This window comes from Typopeltis vanoorti, chromosome 20 (genome assembly GCF_054136105.1).
Source record: "Typopeltis vanoorti isolate ZY-2024b chromosome 20, IOZ_Tvanoo_1.0, whole genome shotgun sequence".
NCBI lineage: Eukaryota > Metazoa > Arthropoda > Arachnida > Uropygi > Thelyphonidae > Typopeltis > Typopeltis vanoorti.
The window spans coordinates 49191038-49218178 of NC_143568.1; the positions used below are offsets into that span (position 1 = coordinate 49191038).

The following is a 27141-nucleotide window of genomic DNA, read 5'->3' on the forward strand; positions in this document are numbered from 1 at the left end:
GTGGAGAATGAACGTCTTCATTCCTGCAAGGATTATTTCTGTTATTTGGTCAGAGCAGATGTTTGGATCAGGAGGACAGAAACAATAATCTGAAAAAGGTTACTGTTTCTGTAAACAGAAAAGAAGTGGAGAAATCCTGAAAGTCATCCCATTTGGCACTGTTGTAGTGGCATGGGATACAAGTCTGAGATTGGCTGGGAGTAGAAAGATCTGAAGAAAAGTAGAAGTGGATAAGATTTGATTAGAGTATCCAAGAGGAGAACAAACCTCTACATGTATTGAGGGAAAACTGGTTAAAAAAAAAGTGAGAGGGTTGGAAAACTAATGAGAAGTGTCTGGTATTCTGGATAGTAAGCTAATCATTTGTGTTAAATCATGACTGATAACAAATGATTCTGCTTCCTTTTTCATTTGATGTGTGAAGTTTGAGAAGGGAAGCCAGTTTGTGTTATGAATGTTAAAGTCTCCTAAGAAGATAATCTCATAATTTGGGTAAGAAGACCCCATGAAATCAACTTTTAGAAATAAGCATTCAGAGGACAGTATGGTTCTGAATTAAGAAAGTGGTAATGCAGCAAATGAAAGTATAAAGGGAGGTAAGAAAATCCTGTTCCAGTTAAGATCGAAAATTGGGGATTCCAGGTTTGGTAATCTTTCTCATGGAATGTCAGATATGACAAAAGAGCACATTCCTCCCTTTTTACCAAAGGCTTTCACACCTGTTAAGTGGTAGTGTGTATCATTAATGTTCATATGGATTCCCCAGATGTTGGCAAAATGAATGTAGAAGTATTTTTTATTTTATGAAATTCTGGTGTTATTTTGCTTTTTATTGGATTTTTTTCAATTTTTTTTATTGCATTTCTCATATTTTTTGTGGGAGGTTTTTTTTTTTTTTTTTACATTTGTTTAGTTATCTTTCATGGCAGAGTTGGTGCAGGAAACTTAAGAGCAGGGCATGCAGCTGAGGCAAAGAGATTGTGCATAATTTCCATACAGGGAACAATTAGTCTCCAATTCTAGTATGGCTTTGCAGTATCCCTTCCACATTGCTCCTGCCAGACATGACTTGGCAAGATCATCAGCTGATTGGGAAGCCTCCAGCACATGCAATACCAATCAGCCAATCAATACCAATCAAATGGAGGTGTGCTGGCTCCTTAATTCATTAATAGCAGTGTGTTGAGTATGCCCAGAAAGACCATCATCTACATGGCATGTTAGATGAAAAGGAGGGGAGAAGTGGTGCTGAAACTGGAGACCCTACTATTGAGATGAAACATAGCAGTGCCCACCACATCTCCAATAAGCAGAGCTGTGATGTTTCACCAGATGATAACATCTACCACCTAGAGTCATAGCTGGCATTTTATGTAGTTAGGGAAGATATGAACGTAATGCAGCAATACTCACTCCAGTATATATTTAGAAGTATATATAGCACAATTCTGAAGTGTGCTCCAAACAAGTTTTGCAGTTATGTTTGAGTTATAGCATTAATAACATTTGTTATCCTAGCACAAGGATTGTTTAGAGAGAGCAAGACTTTGTTGAAGGTCGGAATTTTCCCTCTATGGAGAAAAACATCATTTAAAAATTTTTACTTGAAAAATAAAAGAAAGAAACTGGAACAAATGAATCAATAATAATTTTATTTAAATCTTCAAGAAATTTCCTCTTTGTTGCATTTTGCAGAATGTTTATATCCTATATAGAAGTGAGGTTATTAAAAATTCAAACTGCACAAGAAGGACTTTATAGAAACTCTGTATATCAACCATATAAAGATTAAGTAGTCAGGGAGAAAAAAGGAATCCATTATTACTTGAATACATCTCATCATCCCCAACTACAACACTACTACCATCAATGCCATCTATCACCAATCATCATCAACAACAGTACTTTTTGTCTGTAAATTGCATGTGTTCTGAAGGCCGATTTGTCCGTATGTGGGATGAAAATATTAGTTTCTGGGAGAAAAAACCCTGCTACCACCATATGAGATCGGCTAACTCACCTTCAACTGAAAAAGCCCACATTAAAAGGAGGAATGGTCAGATGGAGAGAAGGAAATGGAATTTACATAGCTCATAAGAGATAATTATATGAAACAATATGTAATGGACAGGATGTAAGGTTTGAGAGTGTGGGATCTGGTCATAGCTTCAGAGAACTTATCAATAACCAATATAGCTATGCTTCTTTCATTTGGGGAAAGCAATCATGTAGTCTTGACCTGGGAGATTGCCAGACCTGCAGAATTTTTTTTTGTTAGTAAGGGATATTATATGGAATTAAAAAGTAGGTGACTATGGCAAACTGAGGAGTCAGTTTAGAGAAGTGCCATGGCATAACAATTTGGAGGGGATGAAGATATATTAGCAGTGCATGAGGAAAGAAGTATATGAAGTATTTAAAGAAAGCGGTATCAAACTGTTCCCAGAGTTAGGAAGATAAATCAGGTAAGAATTATATGGATGATAGCATCATTAAGTAGGAGGTACAGAAAAAGTTGTGAAAGGAATATAAAGAAAAAGGTGATAAGCAAGCCCATAAACACTACAAGGCACAAGCAAGTAGGATGAACTGTATGATAATGAAAGCTTGAGTTAATTATGAAAATAAAAAATGACAAGGCCAAAAGAAATCCCACAGAGTTCTTTTGCTATGTGGCAAGCAAAAGGAAACAGACAAAGAAGCAAACAAAATGCTTACAGTATTGTAAAACCCTTAATGCAAACACATCCATGAATTAGATCGCATTTCAGCCTGTGTATTATGAAATTGTGCAAGGGACCAAGCTGTTTAATTTGAGCCTTTGTTCAGAAGGTGCCAAAGGCAAAGAGCAAAATAGTTCGAATACATAAAGGAAGCTCTAAGACCAAAGTTTCAAATTATAGGCCAATCAGTATCTCAGGAATATGATGCTTTATATTCCTGTTCATCCAGTCCTGAATTCTGTCTTTAACTAACTTCGAAATACTATAATCACCATTCCCAAGATACTGATTGGCCTATAACATGAAACTTGGATCTTAGAGCCTCCTTTAGGTATTATTTTGCTGTTTTCCCTTGGCACCTTCTGAACAAAGGCTCGAATTAAACAGCTTGGTCCCTTGCATAATCTCACAATACACAGGCTAATATGCCATCTAATTCATGGGTGTGTTTGCATTAAGGCTTTACAATACTGTAAGCATTTTGTTTGCTTCTTTGTTTGTTTCCTTTTACTAGAGCAACATGGTTGTGTGAAGGATAGGTCTTGGTAATCTGCTTACTATATTTCAATAAAGTGACAGATAAAGTTGGATAAAGGAAATGACTTCTTAGTGTTATGGCTAGACTTTGCAATCTTACACAATGGACAAACACTCTGTTGTATAAATTGAAGCATATAAGGATGGATATGAAGCTGGTGATATGGATAAGAGGATGGCTGATGGACATAATGGTGTATGGGAGAGCTGAGTCAGGGAGAAGGCAAGTAACTAGTCAAGTACTGCAGGGTTCTTTGGTACATTGGTACATCGATGATACAGGAAATGATTTATAGTAAATTTGGAGAAACTCGTTATTGCGCTTGCTATTTCAAAGGCATTTGATCATGTCTGGCACTGAGGCCTTAACAAACAGCCATCTTATGGATTGCCAGCTTCCTCACTGGCTGTCCATTATGTGTCATGGTGGATGGCTTCCTCTCATCAGATTTCCCCCATCAATGCTGGAGTTCCCCAGAGTTCTGTGCTCTCACCCACATGCTTCCTCTTTTACATTAGTGACCTCCTTTCTGACTTCAAATTCTATTCATAGTTTTGTTGATGGCAGTACTCTTCAATAAACAAAGACAGAACTCCTTATTCAGAGGGAAGAGAGTCCCGTAGCACATGGTGAGGAATTTGAGCTGTACTGAAGAAAGTGCTTATTAATTGGTGAATAGTTCGTTTTTTCTACATTTTTGTAGTGTTAAGTTGTTTTCTGGAATACGAGTGTCCATCAGTGATTGTTTTTTTTGAAGTTAGTTGTCGCGATATTGTGTATTTTGGTTACCGAGAAGACGGGGTCGGAATCGAATGCATAACGGTGGAAGACAAGACGAAGGATAAGTTTTCATTATTTAGTTATTTCATTTTATTTATTTATTTATATCTAGTGTACTTAAATGTTCTGTTTGAAATTGTTTGTACTTATTTAGCATTTATTATTTTTTACACTAATTAGCGACACTATTTTAAATAATGGCAGCGGCAGCAGCAGCAGTTAAAATTACAAATGGTGTATCGCCAAGTCCCCCCCCCCCCAATTTAAGGACTCCATTTTGTGCGGTAGCATGCAGGACTTGCGGAATGTATGGGTCCCAGCGATTCTATATATGGCAGGAGAAAGAAGGGTGAAAACATATATATGCAAAATGCAGGCAATGGGAGGAACTTGGTGATTTAGAAATGACCATAACTGACCTCATTGAGTCAGAGACAGGAGATTCTCCACGTAGAATGATGACGGGTATGATAGAGGGCGAGAGAAGTATAAATAAAATAATAAGAGTGGGGTGTATGGAAAAGTTGAATGATTCTGAAGTTTTAGGAGATAGTCTCAATTGGGAGGATGAATGGCAAACAAGAATGGCTGACTTACAGAGAGAGCTGAAAGAGCAGGTGGAATGTCTGGGGAATGAGATGAGAAGTGTGAAAGATGAAATTAAGCGAATGGAAGAGACGAATGTGAGGCGAATCAGAGGAGTGAGAGAGAGTTATGGGAATGGCAGAAGAAGAGGGAATAGGAACAGTATAAGAGAGGGAATGAGAGAGAGTTATGAGAGTGATAGAAGAGAGGGAATGTGAGAGAGTTGCATGAATGATAAAAGAGGTGAGAATAGGATAAGTGGAAGAGAGGGAATGAGTGTCAGATATAGGAATGATAGAAAAGGAAAGAATGGAAACAGCAGGAGAGATGGAATGCGAGGAATGCAAGGGAGCACAGGGACTAGAGATAGAGTGATGTCAGGAAGGCAGGTAAGTAGGGGAGCACAGAGAGAAAATGTTACAAGAGAGAGAGTGAGAGATCCATGTGAGCAATCGAGGAATATGGTGGTAAGAGGTGTAATGTATGGGGACTCAATGGTGGTGTTCAAGATATGATGCGTGAGGAGTGTTTGCCAGGAGGAATGATAGAAAGTGTGCTAATGTAATTAAGAGAGGTGAAAGGGTGGATGAGATGATTGTGGGAACAAATGACTTGAGTGGTGGTGTAAATAGGGCAGCGAGAGATATGAGATTCTTGCGTGAGGCTTTATGAAAGAAGACACAGAGAGGAAAGATAGTGTGTGTGTGTTGCCTAGGTATGAGAATGTCGAGCTGAGCAGAAGAGTGGTGATATTGAATGGCATAATAGCAAGAATGTGTCAGAAGAGAGGATTAGAATATATGGATGCTTGGAATGCGTTTGAGAGCAGAGAGCAATTGTATGCGAGAAACCATCTGCATTTGAATGAGGAAGGACGTAGGCATCTGGAGAGATTGCTGTTCTGAACGAGTCAGTGTGTCCCAGTGTGGATGGTAGCAGGGGTTGGCTCTTGTGGGAATGGGTACTTGGGAGAAGGGGGACGACATAAGGTAATGCTGAGCCCAGTGGAGTCTAGAGGGGATAATGCCGGGTATAGAAACAATGGTATTTTTATGCTTTATACCAATGCCAGGAGTATTCAGAATAAGGGAGAGGAATTGGCGGCACTGATAGCATCAGCCTGGCCAAAGATTATTGGGATGACAGAAGAGGATATATTAACAGGAATAGAAGTTGCTGGGTACAGCATTTTTCTGCAGGATAGGAAAGCGTGGTGGTTGGGTACTGCTTACGATAAGTGACGACCTATGTCCTCTAAGAGTGAAGGCTTTGGAAGGCTGTGACACTAATGATTTTGAAAGCATATGGTGTGAGGTGGAGGTAGGCAAGACAGGATATTTAGTGGGATGTTGCTGCAGACCAAGGAGCACAGAGGGTGGGGACCAGGAGATGTTGAGATAGTTGAGTGTGGCAAGTGCAAGAAGAACGATCGTTATGGGAGATTTTAACTACAGCAGTATAGATTGGGGAAAGGAAGATGCATGTAACAATAAGGGAATGGAATTTCTAGAATTCTTGAGGGACAAATGTCTTAGGCAACATGTAATAGAGAGAACAGGAGGTTCAAGAGTTTTGGATTTGGTCATAGTATCAGAAGAGTTAATAATAACGAGATGACATCTCTCCCACCAGTTGGAGAGAGTGACCATGTGGTTTTGACATGGAAAATGAATAGACATGCAGGAGTATCAAAGAGACGGGAACGTATGTGATATTATAAAGCAGGTGATTATAATAGTCTTAGATGTCAACTTGGGGAAGTTTCATGGAGGGAGGAATTGGAAGTCCAGGATATTATTAGTGCTTGGGAAATTGTGAAGGAATATTTGTTAGCAGCAATGGTGAGCTGTATTCCACGAGTGAAGAAGAGGACACAATTTGGAGTAAAGTGGATGACAAACAATATTAAACAGGAGTTACATGCAAAAAAGAGGCTATGGAAGAGATATAAGGAGACAGGTGAAGAGAAGATGCATGAAGAATATAAGACACAGGCTAGCAGAGTGACTAGTATGGTGAGGAAGGCAAAACTGGAATATGAGAAAAGGAATCATTACAAGGGGCCATCCCTGGAAGTTATGAAAGGAAACTGTGAGAAGGAGGGTTAGGAGTGGTTTCTTTTCATGGAGGGTGGTTGAACCATGGAATGCATTGCCTGATGGAGTGGTGGGAGCAAGAACAGTCAATACGTTTAAGGAGTGGTATGATAGACTTTGTGTTTCATAGGAGGAACCTCCCTCGTTGAGTCTTGATAGACTTGTGTTTCTTAGAAAGGACCGCCCACGATGAGTCTTTTGACTCCATGGAGGCCTGAATAATAATAATAATAAACCCTGTACCCTAATCTCAAGATCTTCCATAACCAATGACTTGAATGCTGACTTCTTCAATATCCTCAAATGAGATGAAGACAACTTAGTAAATTTCAGTGCCAAAAAAACTCAAGCCTGTCTCATTACCTGCAAGTAAAAGCCTACCTCATCTCCTCTCATTTTTGATAATATTCCAGTTTCCTTTGAAGATCAACTTTCTCTCCTGGGTTGACTGTCACATCCAGTTTATCCTGGAACAAACATATTATTTATATACCTTCCTTTTTAGTTTCTAGACTGGCAGAATGGGCAAAGTAAATGGTTGGCAGTTTATCATGGTCAAGTGTAAGACTGTGGGATAAAGAAATCACGAACTATGACCTCTTCATCACAAAGTTGGATTTGGCGGTTATTGTAGACAGGGAATTGAGGTTTAGAGGATATATTGCAAAGTTGGCAAAAACTGTACATCAGATTACATGGCTGCTGAAAAACATCGACAGGCAGAGATTAGGAGGTTATTATTCTGTTTATAGGATTTTATGAAGCCACACCTGGACTGGTGTATGTAGATCTGGTCACCTTGATTCCATGGGGATTATGAAGTGGTGGAGAGGATCTAGAGATGAGTCACGAAGATTATGGCTAGTTCACTGGAATGCTCCCAACGAGAATGCTAAATTGAAGGCCTGTGGGCTTCAAAAACTAGGCAGCAGGCAACTAAAAAGAGACATGGTAGAAGCATATAAGTTATTAAAGAGTTTTACCAAAGACTTTCCTTAGTACATGACAGAAAGAGAGTACAAGGGGTGCCCATGGAAATTGTATAAGAGTTTGGTTAACAAGGGTGTTAGGACCAGGTTTTTTGCTTGGAAGGTGGTGAATGAGTAATTGTTAGTGCTTTGTTGGTGAATGAGTTCAAGGAGGTATGATAAGTATTACTGTGTTTACTTGCATATAACTCGCCCTCACGTATATCTCGCATCCTTGATTTTACTTAATGAAAAAGAAATTAAAACGTTTCCGATATGCCTCGCACACGAAAAAAGTTTAAAACTTTAAGAAATAGATAATAAATGTTGTTATGGCAGTTTCAGATATTTTGGAATTCGGTTGAAGAGAATCGGCATTTCAACTCAACAGTCGTCAGCTTGTCTTTGTCATTGAGTCACGTGATCTTTTGTTAATATCACACCAATCATATGCATAGAGATGGAAGTAACCAGTAGAAGAAATATGGGAGTGAGGACATTGACTTCTACTCAGTCTTGGCTTGCGCAGTTGTGGAGCAGTAAATGAGGTGAGGTTTAGTTTCTATACGTAGTGGATGATTTCTCCAGAAATAATTGTCAAGAGTTTTTATAAAAACTGCCATCTCTAATGCCCTGGATGGAAGCGAAGATGACTTTATTTTGGTAGATGACTGTTTGTTTTAATTTTAATTGCAGAAGCATTGTTGCTAAAGATTCAAATATATCACATGGTGAAGGTGAGCAGCCAATCACGTAAATAACTGATAATTAAAATTTAAATGCGTTCCTTTCATAAACAATGTGAGGAATTATACATTACAATGAATATTGAGGATTTAATTATAAATGTTGATTTAGTTTTTTCCTGAAAAGCTTTAGTTTCCGAAAATCCCTGCATATATCTCACATGACGATTTTAACTTTTTTAACTTTAATTTTTTGAGAAAAAGTGTGAGTTATATTTAAGTAAATATAGTATTTGGAGGAGTCTGTCATGAAGAGTCTTTGACTCCATGAGGATGCCTGCAGAATGAAATGAAAGTTGATAGTGAACTGCAAACGCTTATGTTTTTTCATGTTTAGAGGAAAGTGGTGGATTCGATGGAGCAGTGCATATGAACTACCTATGAAAATGCATAATGCAGAAACATAGCATTTATAAGGAAGTGAGTGAAGGAAATCTTCAGGGAAGCATCTATTAAGCAGATTGGCTTCTTCTAAGGTTTTTGATGAATTACTCCAAAATTGTGAGAACAGTGTTCTAAGGTTTGCCAAATTTGGGATTTATACTTCAAGTTTTTGGAAGCTGGGAAGCTATGGATGTAATGTGTTTGTGTCAGGAAAGGATAGTGTGAATCAATTTAATAAGCAAAATATGATCCTGACTCAAGATCTGAATATTATCAAAAGTTCAAACAGAAGGAGTTGAAATTCAATCTTTCTTACAAGAAACAGGACAGAACTGTGTTTTTGTAGAATTGAAGTTCAGTATATTATTCTTACCCATTGAAGAATGTTAAGGAAATCACTGTTTAAAACATTGCTTATGCAAAATTTTAAAGCTTGGATCATTTGAACACTATACATTTTGTCAAATAAAAAGAGGAAAAAAAAATGTCCCCCTGTTGCTTTCATGTGTGCCTGAAGTCTGTGAGGCCACATATCAATGGCAACATGCACAATACCCAATGGAAACATTGCCAATGATCGCTTCAAATCTACCTTCAGGCTAGCAATGCACAAGTGTCATTTCTTGCAGGCTACTCTCTCAAGCTGACCACATTTTGAAGTCCAACAGATTCAGATTGGGACTCCCAGATGGACCAATCAGATGGTGATATGTGGTCAGGCACATTCACTTCCAGTCACTGTTGTGTTTTCCTCGCCTCATGTGCAGGGGCTGAGTCCTGTTGGAAGGTCCATTGCCTACCATGAAACTAGGTGATGTTCAGTGGCCCTACCACAGGTTCCAGTACAGCATCTTGATGCACTTTGGTGAAAGTTTTAACTGCTTTCTCTCAGAAATGCAATTTAGATACCGATACATCATCCCACCAAACCATCACTGATGCAGGGTGATGACCTCTCTGAATCCTGGGTGTTATAGCATATGCAGTGTGATCATTTAGGACATATACCTGAGTGGTTTAGTGGTTAAATGACTCTTCAATGGTAAAAATCTTATCTGTAAAGAGGATATCTCTGTGTCTATTGTTCGTACTGCCAGAGAACTACCTTTGATTTTATCACTCTCTACCACATAAGTTGTGGTATTAGGAAGTGTTCAGTAGAATGATGATAGGCTCGCATCCCCCAGGTCATCAGTTAGTACGTGTAACACCATAAATGTTCATCTCTCATGCCATCACTTTCTGCATTCTCACAGGATTATGGTGGAGGCATGCCTTCCCAGCGCTCACAAGGTGTTGTGTCTGCATTGTATTAGGACACAACACCTTGTATCCTAATACAATGCAGTTGGCCTGTTCTTTGGTAGCCATATACATAAACATCCTACTGATCCTGAGTGTTTTTAGTATGTTAAAAATAACAGGTGGCTGCACCTTGTGAAGTACTATTATAGCTACACAGTTCTCATAATCTTCCAACTGTATGTTAACCCATACAGCTAGACAACTCTCTCAGTAGAGAAAGAGAAATAAAAACGCAAATGTTGACTATGCACAGTACCACTAATGGAACTGGGTTCACAGAATTCTGTGGGCAGTGCGATGGTGTGCAGAAATTGTAACAGTATTTATGGCCGAACTTTGTAATATGTAGAAGGAAGAGTATAAGTGAAAGTACAGAAACATGAGGTAGTACTCAGATATAGTTAGGGAAATAGGGAAAATTGAGATGGATAGGAGGGTGGTTGACAGAGAGATATCAGAGAGTGGTTTACTCAGGAGTAGAGTCCACAAGACGGCCTGTGACTAGTGGTGTGCCACAAGGATCTGTTCTTGGACCACTGCTGTTTAATTCGTTCATAAATGATATAGGAAATGATCTGAGAGGAACAGTTCATTTGTTTGCGGATGATGCGAAGTTGGGTAGGGCAATAGTGAATGCAGATGACGTCAAAATTTTGCAGGATGATTTGGATAGATTGGAGGTCTGGGCTAAGGAGAATGGATGTCAGTTTAATGTGGCAAAATGTAAGGTTATGCATTTTGGGGTGAAAAGATTGGCGGCAGTTTACTGCATTGGTGGAACCGTGCTCCAGGAAATTGATGAGGCACGAGATTTAGGAGTGTTGGTAGATAAGGAATTGAAATTTAGGGGACACATTGCAAAAGTGACCAAAACAGCTCATCAAATCACTTGGTTGCTGAAGAATATGTTGACAAGCAGAGACAAGCAGGTTATTGTTCCTCTGTATCGAGCCTTGATAAGACCCCATCTAGACTACTGAGCTCAGATTTGGTCACCTAGGTTTCTTCTTGATGGGGAGGAGGTGGAGAGGATCCAGAGGCGAGTGACCAAGATGATAGCAGGTCTGTGGAATGAACCGTATGAGAACAGGTTGAGGATTTGTGGGTTGCAAAAATTGGTTGATAGGCGGAGGAGGGGAGATATGATTGAGACATTCAATTTACTGAAGGGTTTCTATAAAATTAATTCAGAAGATATTTTTGAGAACAGGGCTGGTTGTGGGAGGACTAGGGGACATCCATGGAAACTGGGCAAAAGTGTGGTTAGTAAAGGTGTTAGAGCTGGGTTCTTTACTTTTAGAGTGGTGAATGAGTGGAATGCGCTCCCTGAGTCTGTGGTGGATGCTGTGACAGTGAATGAGTTTAAGGCGAGGTATGATAGATACTGTATGAATGTCAAATAGTTGTGATGAATATGATTTGGGGCCTCCCTCGATGAGTCCAATGACTCCCTGGAGTTGCCCGAAATAATAGTAATAATAATCTGAAAAGAAGTCATTTGCCATGATACATAGCAAGTATCCAGAAAGAAACTGTTGACTCTATGAATTGCCTGAGGGCAAATGATAGGCTGGTAGCTTTATAAGGACTACAGGTTAAACCCAGTTGAATGCTTTAGAAATGTCAAGAATGAACACTAGCTTCTCTAGATCTTTCCATTGCTTCTGTTTAAACAGGGGTTGGCAAACTTTTTAGACCATTGACCCTTTTCATGGAATCCTTGATCCCTCATCGACCCCCATCATGTTAAATAAATGAATAAATGTTATCAATAATAATTTCTCAATTTAAAAATAATAATTCCTTCACTCTTTTACTTCATTACTACTTCTCGATAAGAAATATTTAAAGAAATTTAAAGAAAATACTTAAAGAAATTTATAAAGAACATTAAAAGTTTACTTACATTTTATTGATTTACTTGGAATAGTTAATGAGAAGGATGTGTTTAATGAATAGTAGCCAGTTGGCATTGCATATTACTAGGTGTTACTCAAAATCGTTTTAGGTGTTTATTGACCCCCTTTTGATCCCTAGACATTTATCGACCCCTTGGATAGCTACATCGATTTACCGATCCCTGGTCTAAAGGAATGGATAAAAGCAATGGAAAAATCCGATAGGTGAAGTTGGCTGCAGATTGAGAATCCATTATTGGCAACCACTGATTTAAATTTCCCTAAATGGATTCAATATCAGCATCACTCCTTATATCTCTCCTGAACTTTGCATCTCAGCAAATAACTGAATGTCTCATGTCAGTTTGTATGAAATATCATCAACAAATAAGTTAAACAGTAGGGCTCATGAGCAGAAACCCTTGTAAGCAACTGGATACATTCCTACATCCTTGCTGGTATCATTCAGGCAGCCATCTGTTCATCTTATTATTTATCCCTACCTTCCTCCCGCTTGCTAACCAGTTTATCCTACAATAATCTATCAGATGCCTTTGCAAAATTCAAGTACATCACAGTATATGAGTGCCTTTTATCTGATTGCACTTGTTAACTTTATCATAAAATGCAGGTAGAGTGCAAAAACAAGACCTGCCTTTTACAAACTAATACTAATCATATCAAGTAGAAAACTGTATATCAATCAATCCAATTTTATATTCTATTCCTAACTGTTTTTTCTCCAATACATTAGGTACAACTTCAAATATACAGACTGGTCTGTGATAGAAACATATTTTCTGGCACCATTCTCATATAATAAACAAATAATTTTAATGGAATATGTGTAAATTAAAGATGACAAGAAATTATATTCTTTTTAATCTTTTATCCAAATGTAAGCAAACAAAGTTTATGCCTGAAGTATTTTCAGGACTGGGCAACTGGTATATAGAAGCTAATGACTTTGCATTGCTTGCCTTAGTATCCCATGATGCAAAGCACATATCCTTACAGACATGTATAATGCTATGCATTATGGGAAGTGTCACTACCCAGACTGGTTTCGACCTTTATTGAGGTCTCATCAGTGAGAGCCAGACCCAGAGGTGATATCAAGGTTGAAGTAATGCAGAAGTCATATTTTCATGTATGAGTAACCAAAAGATTCACTCTTTATTATTAAAATTCTTTGGATAAGAGATACTTGTTGGAAGTTTTTCCATTTGGTTATATTATAAATTAGAGAGAAATACAAGAAATACAAGAGAGAATTATACAAGAAATTATATTCTTGGTTTAATCCTTAATTCTTGGCATCTTCAATTTATAGTATAACCAAGTGGAAAAACTTTCAATAACTATCTCTAATCCATAGAATTTTAATAATAAGGTGTGACATTTAAATAGACATTTTGAATTTGACCAGACATTTAAATAACTTTTATAGCTTACACATGCAACAAAAAATATATAGAATTTTTTTTCAAACAATGGATGTAATATACTGGAGTTTTTGAATTTTTGTCACTTCCCATAATGCATAGCATTATACATGTCTGTAAGGATATGTGCTTTGCATCATGGGATACTAAGGCAAGCAATGCGAAGTCATTAGCTTCTATATAAACTGTGAAAATTATTTAAAAATTCTCATATAGTTGTACTATTTTATTCCTCTTCCATTTCTTGAGGAGCCTCCCCTGCTGCAAGATTCTCATCTCATAATTAAATCAAGGGCAAAGCCAACACTTTTGCACATTCCCTAAAACAGATGTGGTGATATGTCCATATTTCTACAGCCTTATTAACAACTGCAACTCAATACTTCACATACCTTTGCTGTGTTCATTTCTAACACAGCACAGCATCATTTATACAAGTAGGATATACACATAGTACTTAACAAATAATTCGCCTATAGCCTTTGGCACTTTGTTACCATCACAATTCATCAGTATCACTTCTGTAATTATTCTTCCTCTAATTATTATCTTTTCCTTCCTATCTCTCTATTTCTATTAATGCCTGTATATCTTTTTCATTTCTGTTACTCCTTGCATTAGTATACAAACATTACAATCCATGTGAAGTCCCATAAACCATGCTAATAGCATTATTCACCTGTACTATCCCATGGTCTGCTACTTTAATAAATTTAGTTTAATCCTTTATCCAAGTGTAAGCAGACAAAGTTTGTGCCTGAAGTATCTTCAGGACTGAGGCAACTCGTGGTAAAGGTGGACTAAGCTTTCATCACTTGTCTTAATATCATCCATAATGCAAAGCACATCTCCTTGCAGACATGTATAATGCTATGCATTAAGGGAAGGGCCACTACCCAGACCAGTTTTGATCTTTATTGAGGTCTCGTCAGTGGGAGCCAGAATGATCCAGGGGTGGTGATACTAAGGTGGAAGTAATGGAGGTCATATTTACCTATACGAGTTGCCAAAAGATGTCTCACCTTATTATTAAATTACTCTGGATTTAGAGAAAGCTGTTGGAAGTTTTTTCCACTTGGTTAGACCATAATAAATTTAGTTTAATCCTTTATCCATAAGCAAACAAAGTTTGTGCCTTAAGTATCTTCAGGACTGAGGCAACTTGTGGTAAAGGTGGACTAAGCTCTCATCATTTGTCTTTGCCAACCTTCCCTTCCCATCACTATACTTCCATACTCCTCCAGATATGACTGATCCAACTCTCTTCAAGACCATCCTGCCAATAGCACTGTTTCTTATTATCATGCATTTGATCACAATAATCTGCAATAATGACTCTCTGCCTTGGCAGGATAGAAAGGGAAAGCATGGTGGTGGAGTACTGCTTATGATAAGTAACAACTTATGTCCTCTAAGAGTGGAGGCTTTGGAAGGCTGTGACACTAATGATTTTGAAAGCATATGGTGTGAAGTAGAGATAGGCAAGACGAGATATTTAGTGGGGTGTTGCTACAAACCAAGGAGCACAGAGGGTGGGGACCAGGAGATGTTTAGACAGTTGAGCTTGGAAAGTACAAGAAGAATGATTGTTATGGGAGATTTTAACTACAGCAGTATAAATTCGGGAGAGAAAGATGCATGTAGCAATAAGGGAATGGAATTTCTAGAATTCTTGAGGGACAAAATCTTGGGCAACATGTAATAGAGGGAACAAGAGGTTCAAGAGTTTTGGATTTGGTTATAGCATCAGAAGACCTGATAATAACTGAGATGACATCTCTCCCACCAGTTGGAGAGAGTGACCATGTGGTTTTGACATGGAAAATGAATAGACATGCAGGAGTATCAAAGAGATGGGAACATATATGATATTATAAAGCAGGTGATTATAATAGTCTTAGATGTCAACTTGGGGAAGTTTCATGGAGGGAGGAATTGGAAGTCCGGAATATTATTAGTGCTTGGGAAATTGTGAAGGAATATTTGTTAGCAGCAATGGTGAGCTGTATTCCACGAGTGAAGAAGAGGACACAATTTGGAGTAAAGTGGATGACAAACAATATTAAACAGGAGTTACATGCAAAAAAGAGGCTATGGAAGAGATATAAGGAGACAGGTGAAGAGCAGATGCATGAAGAATATAAGACACAGGCCAGGAGAGTGACTAGTATGGTAAGGAAGGCGAAACTGGAATATGAGAAGAGATTTCCCCTAAGATCCAAAGAAAATCCTATGGAATTTTTTAGCTATGTGGCCAGTAGGAAGAGAAATGATTGTGGAAGAATGACATTGTGGGATAAAAATGGGAATAGAGTGACTGATGTAGAGGAATTGTAGAATTGTTCAATGAACACTTTATTGGCGTATTTCATCCTTGAGGAGTAAATTTTAATACTAGAGGGATAGGGCAGGTTCGAGGTTTAGAGGTGCAGGAGGAGAATTTGTTCCAAATACTGAGTACTCTGGATGTCAATAAAGCTGTGGGACTGAATGGTATTTCACCACGAGTTTTGAGAGAATGTGCCAAGGAACTGGCAGCTCCTTTGACCTGGCTTTTCAATGAAAGTCTGGCTATGGGAAAGGTGCCCAGGGAATGGAAGGAAGGTAAGATAGTGCCATTGCATAAGGGCAGACTGGAAGTGTCTAATTATAGGCCAGTTTGTGTGTCATCAGTAGTTGTTAAGATCTTGGAGAAATTAGTTAGGGACCATATACAACATTGGGCAGATGAGGATAATGTTATCTGTGAGAGACAACATGGATTTGTTAGGGGGCACTCTTTGTTTAGTAATATGCTAGCCTTTTATAATAAAGTTACAAGAGCAGTAGATGAGGGGAAGGCAAATACTGCCATTTTCTTTGATTTAGCGAAGGTATTTGACAGGGTCCCACATGATTAGCTGATATTTAAGTTGCAGCACATCGGTTTGGATGTCAGGTTGGTCAACTGGATTCAGGATTAGCTATCCGATAGGTATCAGAGAGTTGTGTATGATGGGGCAGTTTCAAGGAGGCAGAGAGTTACAAGTGGGGTCCCACAGGGCTCAGTACTTGGAACTGTATTGTTTAACCTTTATATGAATGACATTGTCAGTGGATTGCAGGGGGATATTCAGTTGTTTGCAGATGATGTGAAGCTGGGAAGGGTTATTAATAATAGTGCAGATGTGGTAGTCATGCAAGAGGATTTGAATAAGCCGGACAGATGGGCAAACGAATGGAAGTTTCAGTTTAATGCAGCAAAATGTAAGGTCTTGAGGTTTGGGATGCTGCATACTCTATGGGAGGAGTTAAACTGGAGGAAGTAGGGGAGACAAGAGATCTGGGGTTGATGATTGATAGAAACCTGAAATTTAAGGGACATATTGCAATGGTGGTGAAGGTAACACAAAGGATTGCTGCAATAATGAGAAGGACGCTGACCTGCAGAGATAAAAGAGTTATCATTCTGTTGTATAAGACCCTGATCAGACCACACTTAGACTATTGTTCTCAGATTTGATCCACAGGATTTGAAGGGGATAAATTAAACTGTGGAAAAGGTACAGAGGCGGATAACAAAGACAGTTTCAGGATTGTACGATGTTAGTTATGAGGATCAGCTGATGGGGTGTGGACTGCAGAGGTTGGTGGATAGAAGAAAGAGAGGTGATATGATTAAGACTTTTCTGTTGAGAGGTGGTTACAGGGTTGACACTGCGGAGTTCTTTCGCTTGGTTGAACAATGGGAAGGAGTCATTACAAGGGGGCCATCCCTGGAAGTTACAAAAGGAAACTGTGAGCAAGAGGGTGAGGAGTGGCTTCTTTGCATGGAGGTTGGTTGAACCGTGGAATGTATTGCCTGATAGAGTGGTGAGAGCGAGAAGGGTCAATTAATGTATGGAGTGGTATGATAGACTTTGTGTTTCCTAGGAGGGACCTCCCACGATGAGTCTTGATAGACTTGTATTTCCTAGGAAGGACCTCCTGCAATGAGTCTTTTGACTCCTGATAATAATTAATTTTTTTTTTTTTTTTTTTTTGTGAGTCCCACTCACAAAAGGTTGTAAATCTATACTACATCAGCACCATAGGTGGGCTAAAATGGGTTATTTGACAAACCTCCTCCCTTTCAGTCACATCTGCCTACTGTTTCTTAAAACAATTAATTTCATCTTCCACACACACCTCATTTCACTCTACATTACCACCACTTCCTGCATAAGTTCTTTCATCTCATTTTTATTTTTAACATTTCCAACTTTTTTGCGTGCATGCGTTTATTCAAATTCTTTGTTCAAATGCTCCAGCCTATAATCTTACATCTCACACACCCTAATATTTTAATGGTTTTCATTCATCTTCATAGTCCATAGTTTTTTTATTTATTTATTTTTTTTTACATACATGAAACTATTTTCACAGTTTATCCACTGGAAATAGTTCAATACAGAACTCTATTTTTGATGATATTTTTGTGCTGCTTTATTTATGATAATGCATGGGTGCTGTTTTTAAAAATCCAACTGCCAATGGTAGAATATACATAGTGCATTGAAGAAAATATTAAGTACTCAGTTCATCTAAATATTTTTGATCAAGTCATATAGATTTAAGAATAGGCTTCCATCTAGTTGAGAGGCTTGAACAAGATAAGGATGTCATAGATAAAAATGAAATTTGTTGGGTCTGAAAAGTGAAACCAAAACAAGAAGTAAATTTTTGGTGGAGAAAAGTAATGGGTCCAGCCCCCTCTGCAGAAAATGCAAAATAAGTTGAGAACACCCTACTCACTGCATCTATGTCCTAAAGATGCAGTGGCTGATCTGATGAACTACTTTGAGTTTGAAATTCTTTTCTCTAGAATAACAAAATGCAACTATTATTTATATGAAAATTATAACTAAAAACACTAATATACAAAGCACTATTCCAAAATATACTAAGATACGCTATAACAACGTATGCTTTCTGTGCACCCTACAAATTAAATAGATTAATGTCGCTACAGTACAAAATGACAAAACTGATCTTTTGGGAACAAAGAGAAAATCACGACCTTATAAACATTGCAATGGCAGAACACAGAATACTGACAGCAAAACATTTATGTCACTATGCAGCCTTGCTAAAACATTATTTCGATGCCAACTACAGGACAGTTAGAAATACATACCGTATAACAAGACCTCAGACTACTAATTATATCACATATAAATACAATAATCACTATCGAAAGGCCACGCGAAACTTCTACATCCCAGACATGATAAACAAATTACCTTTTGAATACAGAAACCTTACAAACTACAATAACCTGAAAAGAGCTCTAAGGACATACTACGAACAAGAAATACGCACCCAAAATACCATACAAACTTAATGAAACACAATATATTCGCTCAGGCTTCCAGTTCAGCGACGCATCAGTACATTCCAATTTATTGTGTGTGTTTGTGGGTGGGTGTGGGTGCGTGTGAGTGCGCGCGTGTGAATTTCTCAATCATAGATTCCGTAGCATCCTAACACAGCAAAAAAAAAAAAACAACCCATAATAACCAACTGGTGTCATCCTCAGATAAGCTTACATTTAAGCTTCGAGGATGAAAGGAAAAAAAATTAGTTCTCATCTAAGATGTATCATATGTAACCAAATGCATGTAATGTACGTATCGCAAGAAAACCAATGTATGTATTATATGTAAACCAATGTACGTAATGTAAATATCACATGTAAACAAATGTAAGTAATGTATCATATGTAAACAAATGAATGTAATGTATATAATAACTGTAACAAATGCATGCAATGTAAAAAAAAAAAAAATTATTTTAAAAGTAAATCATGAGTTTACACCGTATGTTTGTGAAAATAAGGACACATAATATTCAGATTGCATATGTGTAAATACTGTTGTATAATCACACCTTTTCAAACTTGAAAAAAAAAAAATAGTAAACCACAACATGTAATATTATACAACTTATGTAACTCTGAACAATATAATTGTAAATTATTATTATGATTGTTTTATAAAAAAAAAACTGTTATCATCATTACTATTTAAATCTCATTATATGTAGCACAAAGTGCTGAACCTTGTAAAATAATATACTGAATAGATGATCATTGTACATATGTAAATATTTGAAAGAACAATAAAAAAAAAATTTTAAAAAATCTAATTATTTTATTTGCGAGATTAAGAACTTTGTTTTTGTTTTACTTAGGTTATTATTAACAATAAACCCCTTAAAATGTTAGAGGATGCTCTTTCTGGAGTTAATGTTGCCAACTGTCAGCATTCCTGTGTAGATAAACCATGTCAAAATGGAGGTAGTTGTGAACCTAAATTAGGCTTCTATACATGCCACTGTCTGTTGGGCTTTGCTGGAAACAATTGTGAAAATGGTGAGTTGTGTTTAATTGTATGTCATATAAACTTCGTTTATGTCCATATAATTTCACCTTGTTTGGAATTCTCAATCTTACTGCTTATACCTTTTTTACTACAGATTTAAAAAATTGTATTACGATTCAATATAATGACATTACACTAAGGACAGACTGCTTGTAATACCATAATCCTTTTGCTCTCATTTAGGAAGTTTAATCCATTCAACATATGCCTAAGTATGTTTGAGGTAATGAGGTGACTGCTCAGTGCTGCATGCAAATATGCTCATTCTGACAATATATGTCTTCTGGCTATGGGATGGCATTACAGATTCTAACAGAGCAAAACTCATTACAACATTCTTAAAGTAAGATGTTCTACTCTTCAGAAACAGAGAAATATCATATTTCATCTTATACATATCAGGGATTTATAAGATCTTATGACAGTCATCATCATCATCATCAGCCATTTTCTGTCAACTGCTGTCCATTCTATCCTATTTTGAGCTTTTTCTATCCATTGAGTTCCAGCCATCTCATCTTCCAACTGTCTATTTAGTCTTCTTGAAGATCTCTTTCCATCTCTGGGATATTATTTAAATATCAGCTTCATCCATTTTTGAGTTACTTTTTGCATTTCCCTTTATTTAAGTTATAGGCAGTTCAGTGTAATGTAAAGAACAATGTCTACAGTGTAATGTGGTTACACTGTGGACATTATGGAGGATTAAATAAATGACTTGGGGAAAAAAGTTCCATTTGTCTATACAACAGGGCTTCTGGATTATCTAAACTTTAGCCCATCCATGCCCTTATGCACCATAGGTTTACAATATTTCTTGGGGTGGGATTCATGTCCAAAAAATAATAAGTAAAAAAAAATTTGAAAAAATCAAGTTAACATGACCTTATGCAAAAGGAGGACAACTGCAGCTGAAAGCCTGCTTTTTGTTAGAATTATTTCTGCACCGCAATTATTCTAAAACCTCATTGGCATGTATAGAAGCATATTGTGCTACACAAAAACAAAAAAATTAGGAGAAAAATATATTACATTTGAGAGATCCATTTTCTGAACACAAAGTATAAATTAAATAGCTGGGTAATGTTCTTAATATAAGTTGTGTCTTTATATCACACTACTGAAGATCTCCAAAGAATCTATATCTGCAGAGAAGAGAAAGAAAGCAGAGGCTAAAGGAAAGAGAAAAGAATATGACCAAATGAGAATTAGAAAGCATGGAAAGAGTATCACATGGTTATTTTATAATAAGAGATGTACCTGATGCAAGTGTGACAAAACTTGTGTTGTCCAAGTGCAGTGATCAGGATGTTAGTGGTAACACTGTTAGAATACAGTGAGGGAAAGTGAGAGAACTGGTTGTATTGGCAGTATGAATAATATGAAAGGTGACAATGTGGAATGAAAGGAAATATGAAAGAGTTACTGGAAGAAGCAAAAAAAAGCCTTTATCTCACAGCAGTTAACATTCCTGTGTTGACCAGCACTCAGATGCAAATGAGTCAATTAGTCCAGAGAAACTGGACTAATTGACATACATAGTAGTAGTAGTATACTGTGGAATATGTATCTACCAAAAAGATTTTTTTTTTTTCCTTTTGTACCATAGCTGGACTTACTGAAAAAATCAAAGGACCAGAAATGAAAAATTGCCATTTTCCATTTCTGCATTTTTGGATGGACTTGAACAATACATAAATATTACAACAAAAGAAGTTGAGGGCTGCACATCATGGAATAGTTAGGATCTAGAGTGCAAATCAAATTCAGACAGCAGTGTTAAATCACCCAATCACAGGTCACTTTCCAATAGCCATCAAAATTAATTTGCAATTAGCACCTAAAGATAATGAAGATGGCAATGTCCAATACCCTAGAATAAATTACAGAGTATCACAGAATTAAAATATGAATTAAATACTATTTTCTGGAAACGGATAAAATGTGAAACCCATGTTGATAAGATTTACTGCAAATTCATTAATATATGAAATACTGCAATAGAACACTGAAATATATTTCTTCAAGGAGACAGTGTCAAACCTGTGAAGCCATAATAAACTACATAAAGCTGTATAAAAAGTAGAAAAAATATCCTCGGGTCAGTTAAAAATTGAAAGGAAAAGCAGTCATTACTGTAATGAAATTTTAAAAAGCAAAGGTAATGCCAAAAGACAATGAAAATGTGTAAACAATACATTATTATTATGCGACACTTCAAGGAGTCAAAGGACACTATCTCACACAACCTAATTGTTTTCACTAGTTAATCTTCCATCTACATCCACCAACAGTATTTTTTCTCTGTAAATTGTGTAATATCTCTGGCTGTTTGCCTGTATGTAGGATGAAAAATGTTAGCATCAAGGAGGAAAAACACTGCTATCTTATCCATATGAGATCATTCAAACTCACCTTCAATCAAAAAAATTCATATCATGACAAGAATCAAATGCAGGTTTTTTCCAGTCAAAGAGCACAATGTTCTATCATTTTTACAAAATTTTTCTGTGAAGGCACTTGAATAGAGACGTAAGGTATGATGTTTTTAATGAAGATAAAAAGGGTAAAAAAGGGATGTGGAGCTGTTGATTGATAGAACCGCCTTCTCTTGCATCTCTACCATACAATGCAGAGATGTGGGGAGGGGGTAATAATGACAGTGATTTTGAGGTAGTATGGTGTGAGATAATGGTGAATAGAATGAAATACTTAGTTGGATATTGCTATAGACCTGGCAATGTGAAGGGTAATGACTATGAAATGTATAAGCAAATTCAAGCAAACAGAAAAAAAGTGATCATTATGGGTGTGATTTTAATTATGGCACTATAGAGTGGGATGATTGGCAATGGTTGTGCTTGGTAATGGTTGACTAATATAGATTGGTCAACCATTGCCAAGAACAGAGAAAGGTGGAAAGAACTGGAGGAGGCCTTTATCTAGCAGTGGACAGAAAAAGGCTGAAAAGAAGAAGACTGGGATGATGAGATAGCAAACAGAAGTAAAGAAGATGAATTTCTTGAGTTTTTGAGGGATAACAACCTCAGGCAGTATGTAACAGAGAGCACTTGAGTACCCAGGAATGTTGGATTTGATCACCTCATCAGAGGATATCATTATAAATGAGATTTCAAATCTCTCTCTCTCCAGTTGGTGAAAGTAATCATGAAGTGATTACCAGATAAGTGAGTTACTGATAAATGAGGACTTCTGTTAGGAAAGCATATATGTGGAACTACAAGGCTGGTGATTATGAGAAGTTCAGGGGACAGCTTGCAGCCATAGCATGGAATGGGGAGTCGGGTGGAAAGGAGATCAGTGCTGCTTAGGTGCTATTTAAGAACCATCTAGCAGAAGCAATGTTTAAATTATTATTATTATTATTACCACGGGCTACTCCAGGAGTCCTTAGACTCATTGAGGGAGGCCCTAAACATCATGTTCACACAGCTGTTCAACATTCTCACAGTATCTATCATACCTTGCCTTGAACTCGCTCACTGTCATAGCACCCACAACAGACTCTGGCAGCTTATTCCACTCATTTACCACTCTAAAAGTAAAGAACCCAGCTCTAACACCCCTGCTAACCACGCTCTTGCCCAGCTTCCATGGGTGTCCCCTAGTTCTCCAACCACCAGTCCTGATCTCAAAAATATCATCTGAATTAATCCTATAGAATCCTTTTAGCAATTTGAATGTCTCAATCATATCTCCCCTTTTTCGCCTATCAACTAGTTTCTGCAACCCACAAATCTTCAACCTGTTCTCATATGGTTCATTCCATAGACCTGCTATCATCTTAGTCACTCGCCTCTGGATCCTCTCAACCTCCTCCCCATCAAGAAGGAACAGAGGTGACCAAATCTGGGCACAGTAGTCGAGATGAGGTCTTATCAGGGCTCGGTACAGAGGTACAATAACTTGTTTTTCTCTGCTCGTCAAGGTATTTTTCAACAACCAAGTGAGTTGATGAGCTGATTTAGCTACTTTCGCAATGTGCCCCCTAAACTTCATCTCCCTATCCACCAACACTCCCAAGTCCCTGGCCTCATCAATCTCTTGGAGTACAGTTCCACCAATGTGGTATACTGCTGCTAATCTTTTCACTCCGAAATGCATAACCTTACATTTTGTCACATTAAATTGACATCCATTCTCCTTAGTCCAGAACTCCAATCTATCTAAGTCATCTTGCAAGACTTTGACATCTTCTGCATTCACTATCGCCCTACCCAACTTTGCATCATCAGCGAACAAATGAACTGTCCCACTTAGACCATTCCCTATATCGTTAATGAACAGATTAAACAGCAGTGGTCCAAGAACAGAACCCTGTGGCACACCACTAGTCACAGGCCGTTTTTTGGACTCTACTCCTGAATAAACTACTCTTTGATATCTCTCCATCAACCACCCAGCTATCCATCTCACCAACCCTATATCCATTCCCATATGTTGTAGTTTACGGATTAGAATTCCATGTGGTATCCTGTCAAACGCCTTTGCCAGGTCCAGCAGTATCACTGTAAACCCATTTCCCTTATCCAGTTCAGCCGTCACCTTGTTATAAAACTTGAGCAAGTTACTGAGGCATGATCTACCCTTCACAAAGCCATGCTGTCCTCTGTACAGTATCCCATTTTCATCAATCCATTCCTGTATTTTTCCCTTGTGTGTTCCAAGGGTCAGAAGGTTAAATAAAGTAGATGTGAAATGGTATGAATGAAGAGATTAAGCATGACATGCAGAGGAAGAAGGCATTATGGAGGCAACATAAGATGTGGTAATAATCAGTTGCATTAGGAGTACAAAGAACAGACAAGGAGGGTGATTGGTTAGCAAATGTGCAGTATGAACAGCAGTTAGCTAATCAAGCCAAAAAAAACCCTAGGGAGTTTTTTTTAATATGGAGGGGCTGAAAAATTCTGATAAATACCTAGAACAAAAATTATATTAAAGCAACTGATATGACCACAAGAAAGAACATATCATACAGCCCTTTAAACCCCATGTTTCATCAGATTGTAATAATTTGGTGAAACATGGGTTAAAACTTCTGACATGTCTTCTTTTCTTTTAGGATATTTAAGAAGACATGATAGAGGTTTTGAAGAAATTCAAAGACACAGAGGTGGGGGCTGTCATCAAGTTTTTTGTGCTGCAAGAAACGTGTACAACTGAGATTTATCAAACTTTGTGTGCGACTTTAGGGGACTGTGCCCTAGCATATCCAACAGTTGCCAGATCGGTGACCAGGGTTTAAAACTGGGTAACCTGAGACAACAGATACCACCAGGTCAGAAAGACCTTCCACAGCGATCACACCTGAAACACTGATGCAGTGCATGCTCCTTGATGATAAATGAATACCAGACAAAACATTGCAAAGACTCTGGGGGATATCCAGGGAACGAGTTGGGGTCATTATCCACTAACATCTGAACATGCAGAAGCTCTCAGCAAAGTGGGTCCCCAAATGTTTGAATGCTGACCAAAAGAGAGAGAGAGAGAAAAAAAAAAATGTGTGCAGTCATCTCAAGGGATTTTGGGTCATTTTGAGAAATCAAGTGCAAAATTTTAGCTTGTATTGTGACTGTTGATGAAACATGGCTTCATCACTATGAGCCAGAGACCAAACAACAGTCATTGGAGTGGAGACACAAAGGTTCTCCACAACCAAAGAAGTTTTGAACCGAAACAGCAGGGAAGGATTTCTTGTCATTGTCTTTTGGGATATGGATAGTGTAATCCTTACCAAGTACCTCAAAAATAAAAAGGTGGAACTGTTACAGCAGCAGTTTATTCAACAGCCCTGAAGGAACTGAAGGAGATACTGAAGGGAAAATGCTATGGGAAAACTGAGCAGAGGCTCTGTTTTCCCATAGCATTTTTCTCACAAATGGTCCTGCTCACAAATCCAAGGTCCCATCTGACTATTTCCTATTCCCAGAATATTTAAAACTTGAAACTTAACACTTGAAAGAAACAAAATTTACCACAGATGATAAAGTCATTTGTAACTTCCAGGGATGGCCACTTGTCCTTGCTCTTTCTCTTATTCTACCATATGAAAAAACTGGAGTGTCGTCCCTCAACCCTTTACCTTTCAACTGTAAATCTCTCAATTATATCACATCTTCTTCATCTTTTAACCACCAACTTTGCAGTCTTCATGCCCTCAGTCTATCTCCACAACAAACATTGTACAGTTCTAATATCATTTTGGTATTCTGTCTTTGTACCCTCTCTAAGGTTAATTAATCCTCTTCAAATCCCAGTGAGCAACCAAATCTGGGCACAGTAATCCAGATATGGCCTGATCAGGCTTTATACAGAGGAATCCACACTTTTCTTTCTTTCTTTCTCTGCTGGTCAGTGTCCTTCTCAGTATTGCAGCAGTCCTCTGGCTGACCTTCACCATCTTTGCAATATGTTCCCTAAACCAGAGTTGTGGAGTCAGAAGCGATTCTTGGCTTGGGGTCGGAAGCGATTTTCAAAAAAAATTTCTATTTCACGGATAATAATTTGATCAAACTATTTTTTTTTTTCAGGTTATATTTTCAGGATATATTTTAAGTTCAAGTTCCTTGCAAATTTCAAAATGAAACATATTTTATGATCATTTATATATTATATTAGCAAAAGCAACACCACATGAAAAAATTGGCAGTGGGAAAAAAAAAAAAAAAAAAAGTGTCAACAAAGTCCTCTGTTTTTGAACACTACAATAGCAACAGATGGGAAATATTGTGTGTATCAATGTATTATAGATGATGATGATTTGTAAAAAAGCATATGATGCAAAAATTAGTAGTTTTTGTGGTTCTGATAAAAATGCACCTACAAAAGCATCAAATTTAAAAAGATGCTTGCAGCATTTTCATCTTAAAGTGTTAGAGGCTGTGAATGAGAAAGATAGCAATAAAAACATTCCCTCTACTTCAGGGCTAAAGAAAGATCAGAAATCTACTAGAGGCAAGACACACTACCAAGATTCTTTACACCTAACAAAGTACCATAACAATGATGCCAGAGAAGTTTAAAAACCACATCATTGAAATATCAGTGAAGAATAGTGCATCTCGATCCTTTTTTTCACAACCAGCCTTATTAGGCTTACATGGAGAAATGGCTAGAAAATTTGGAGTTTCTCCGGAATGAGAAAGTATAAGGAGACTGATAATTGAAGAGACCAAATGTAAGAAAGGATGCTTAACCTCCCTACCGGCTGAGGTGGATGAAATATCCACCCCACCATAGCATTCT

General features: G+C 37.6%; 1 protein-coding gene across 1 annotated transcript in view; it reads left to right on the forward strand.

Moving 5' to 3' along the window:
- The window catches only part of LOC150095419 (pikachurin-like), a 497499-nt gene that overhangs the window by 379660 nt on the left and 90698 nt on the right, over positions 1-27141 (forward strand). The window contains exon 10 of the mRNA XM_090409767.1: positions 19679-19859. Within this exon, the coding sequence (XP_090265893.1) occupies positions 19679-19859 (181 nt within the window). The remainder of the gene's footprint in view (positions 1-19678; positions 19860-27141) is intronic.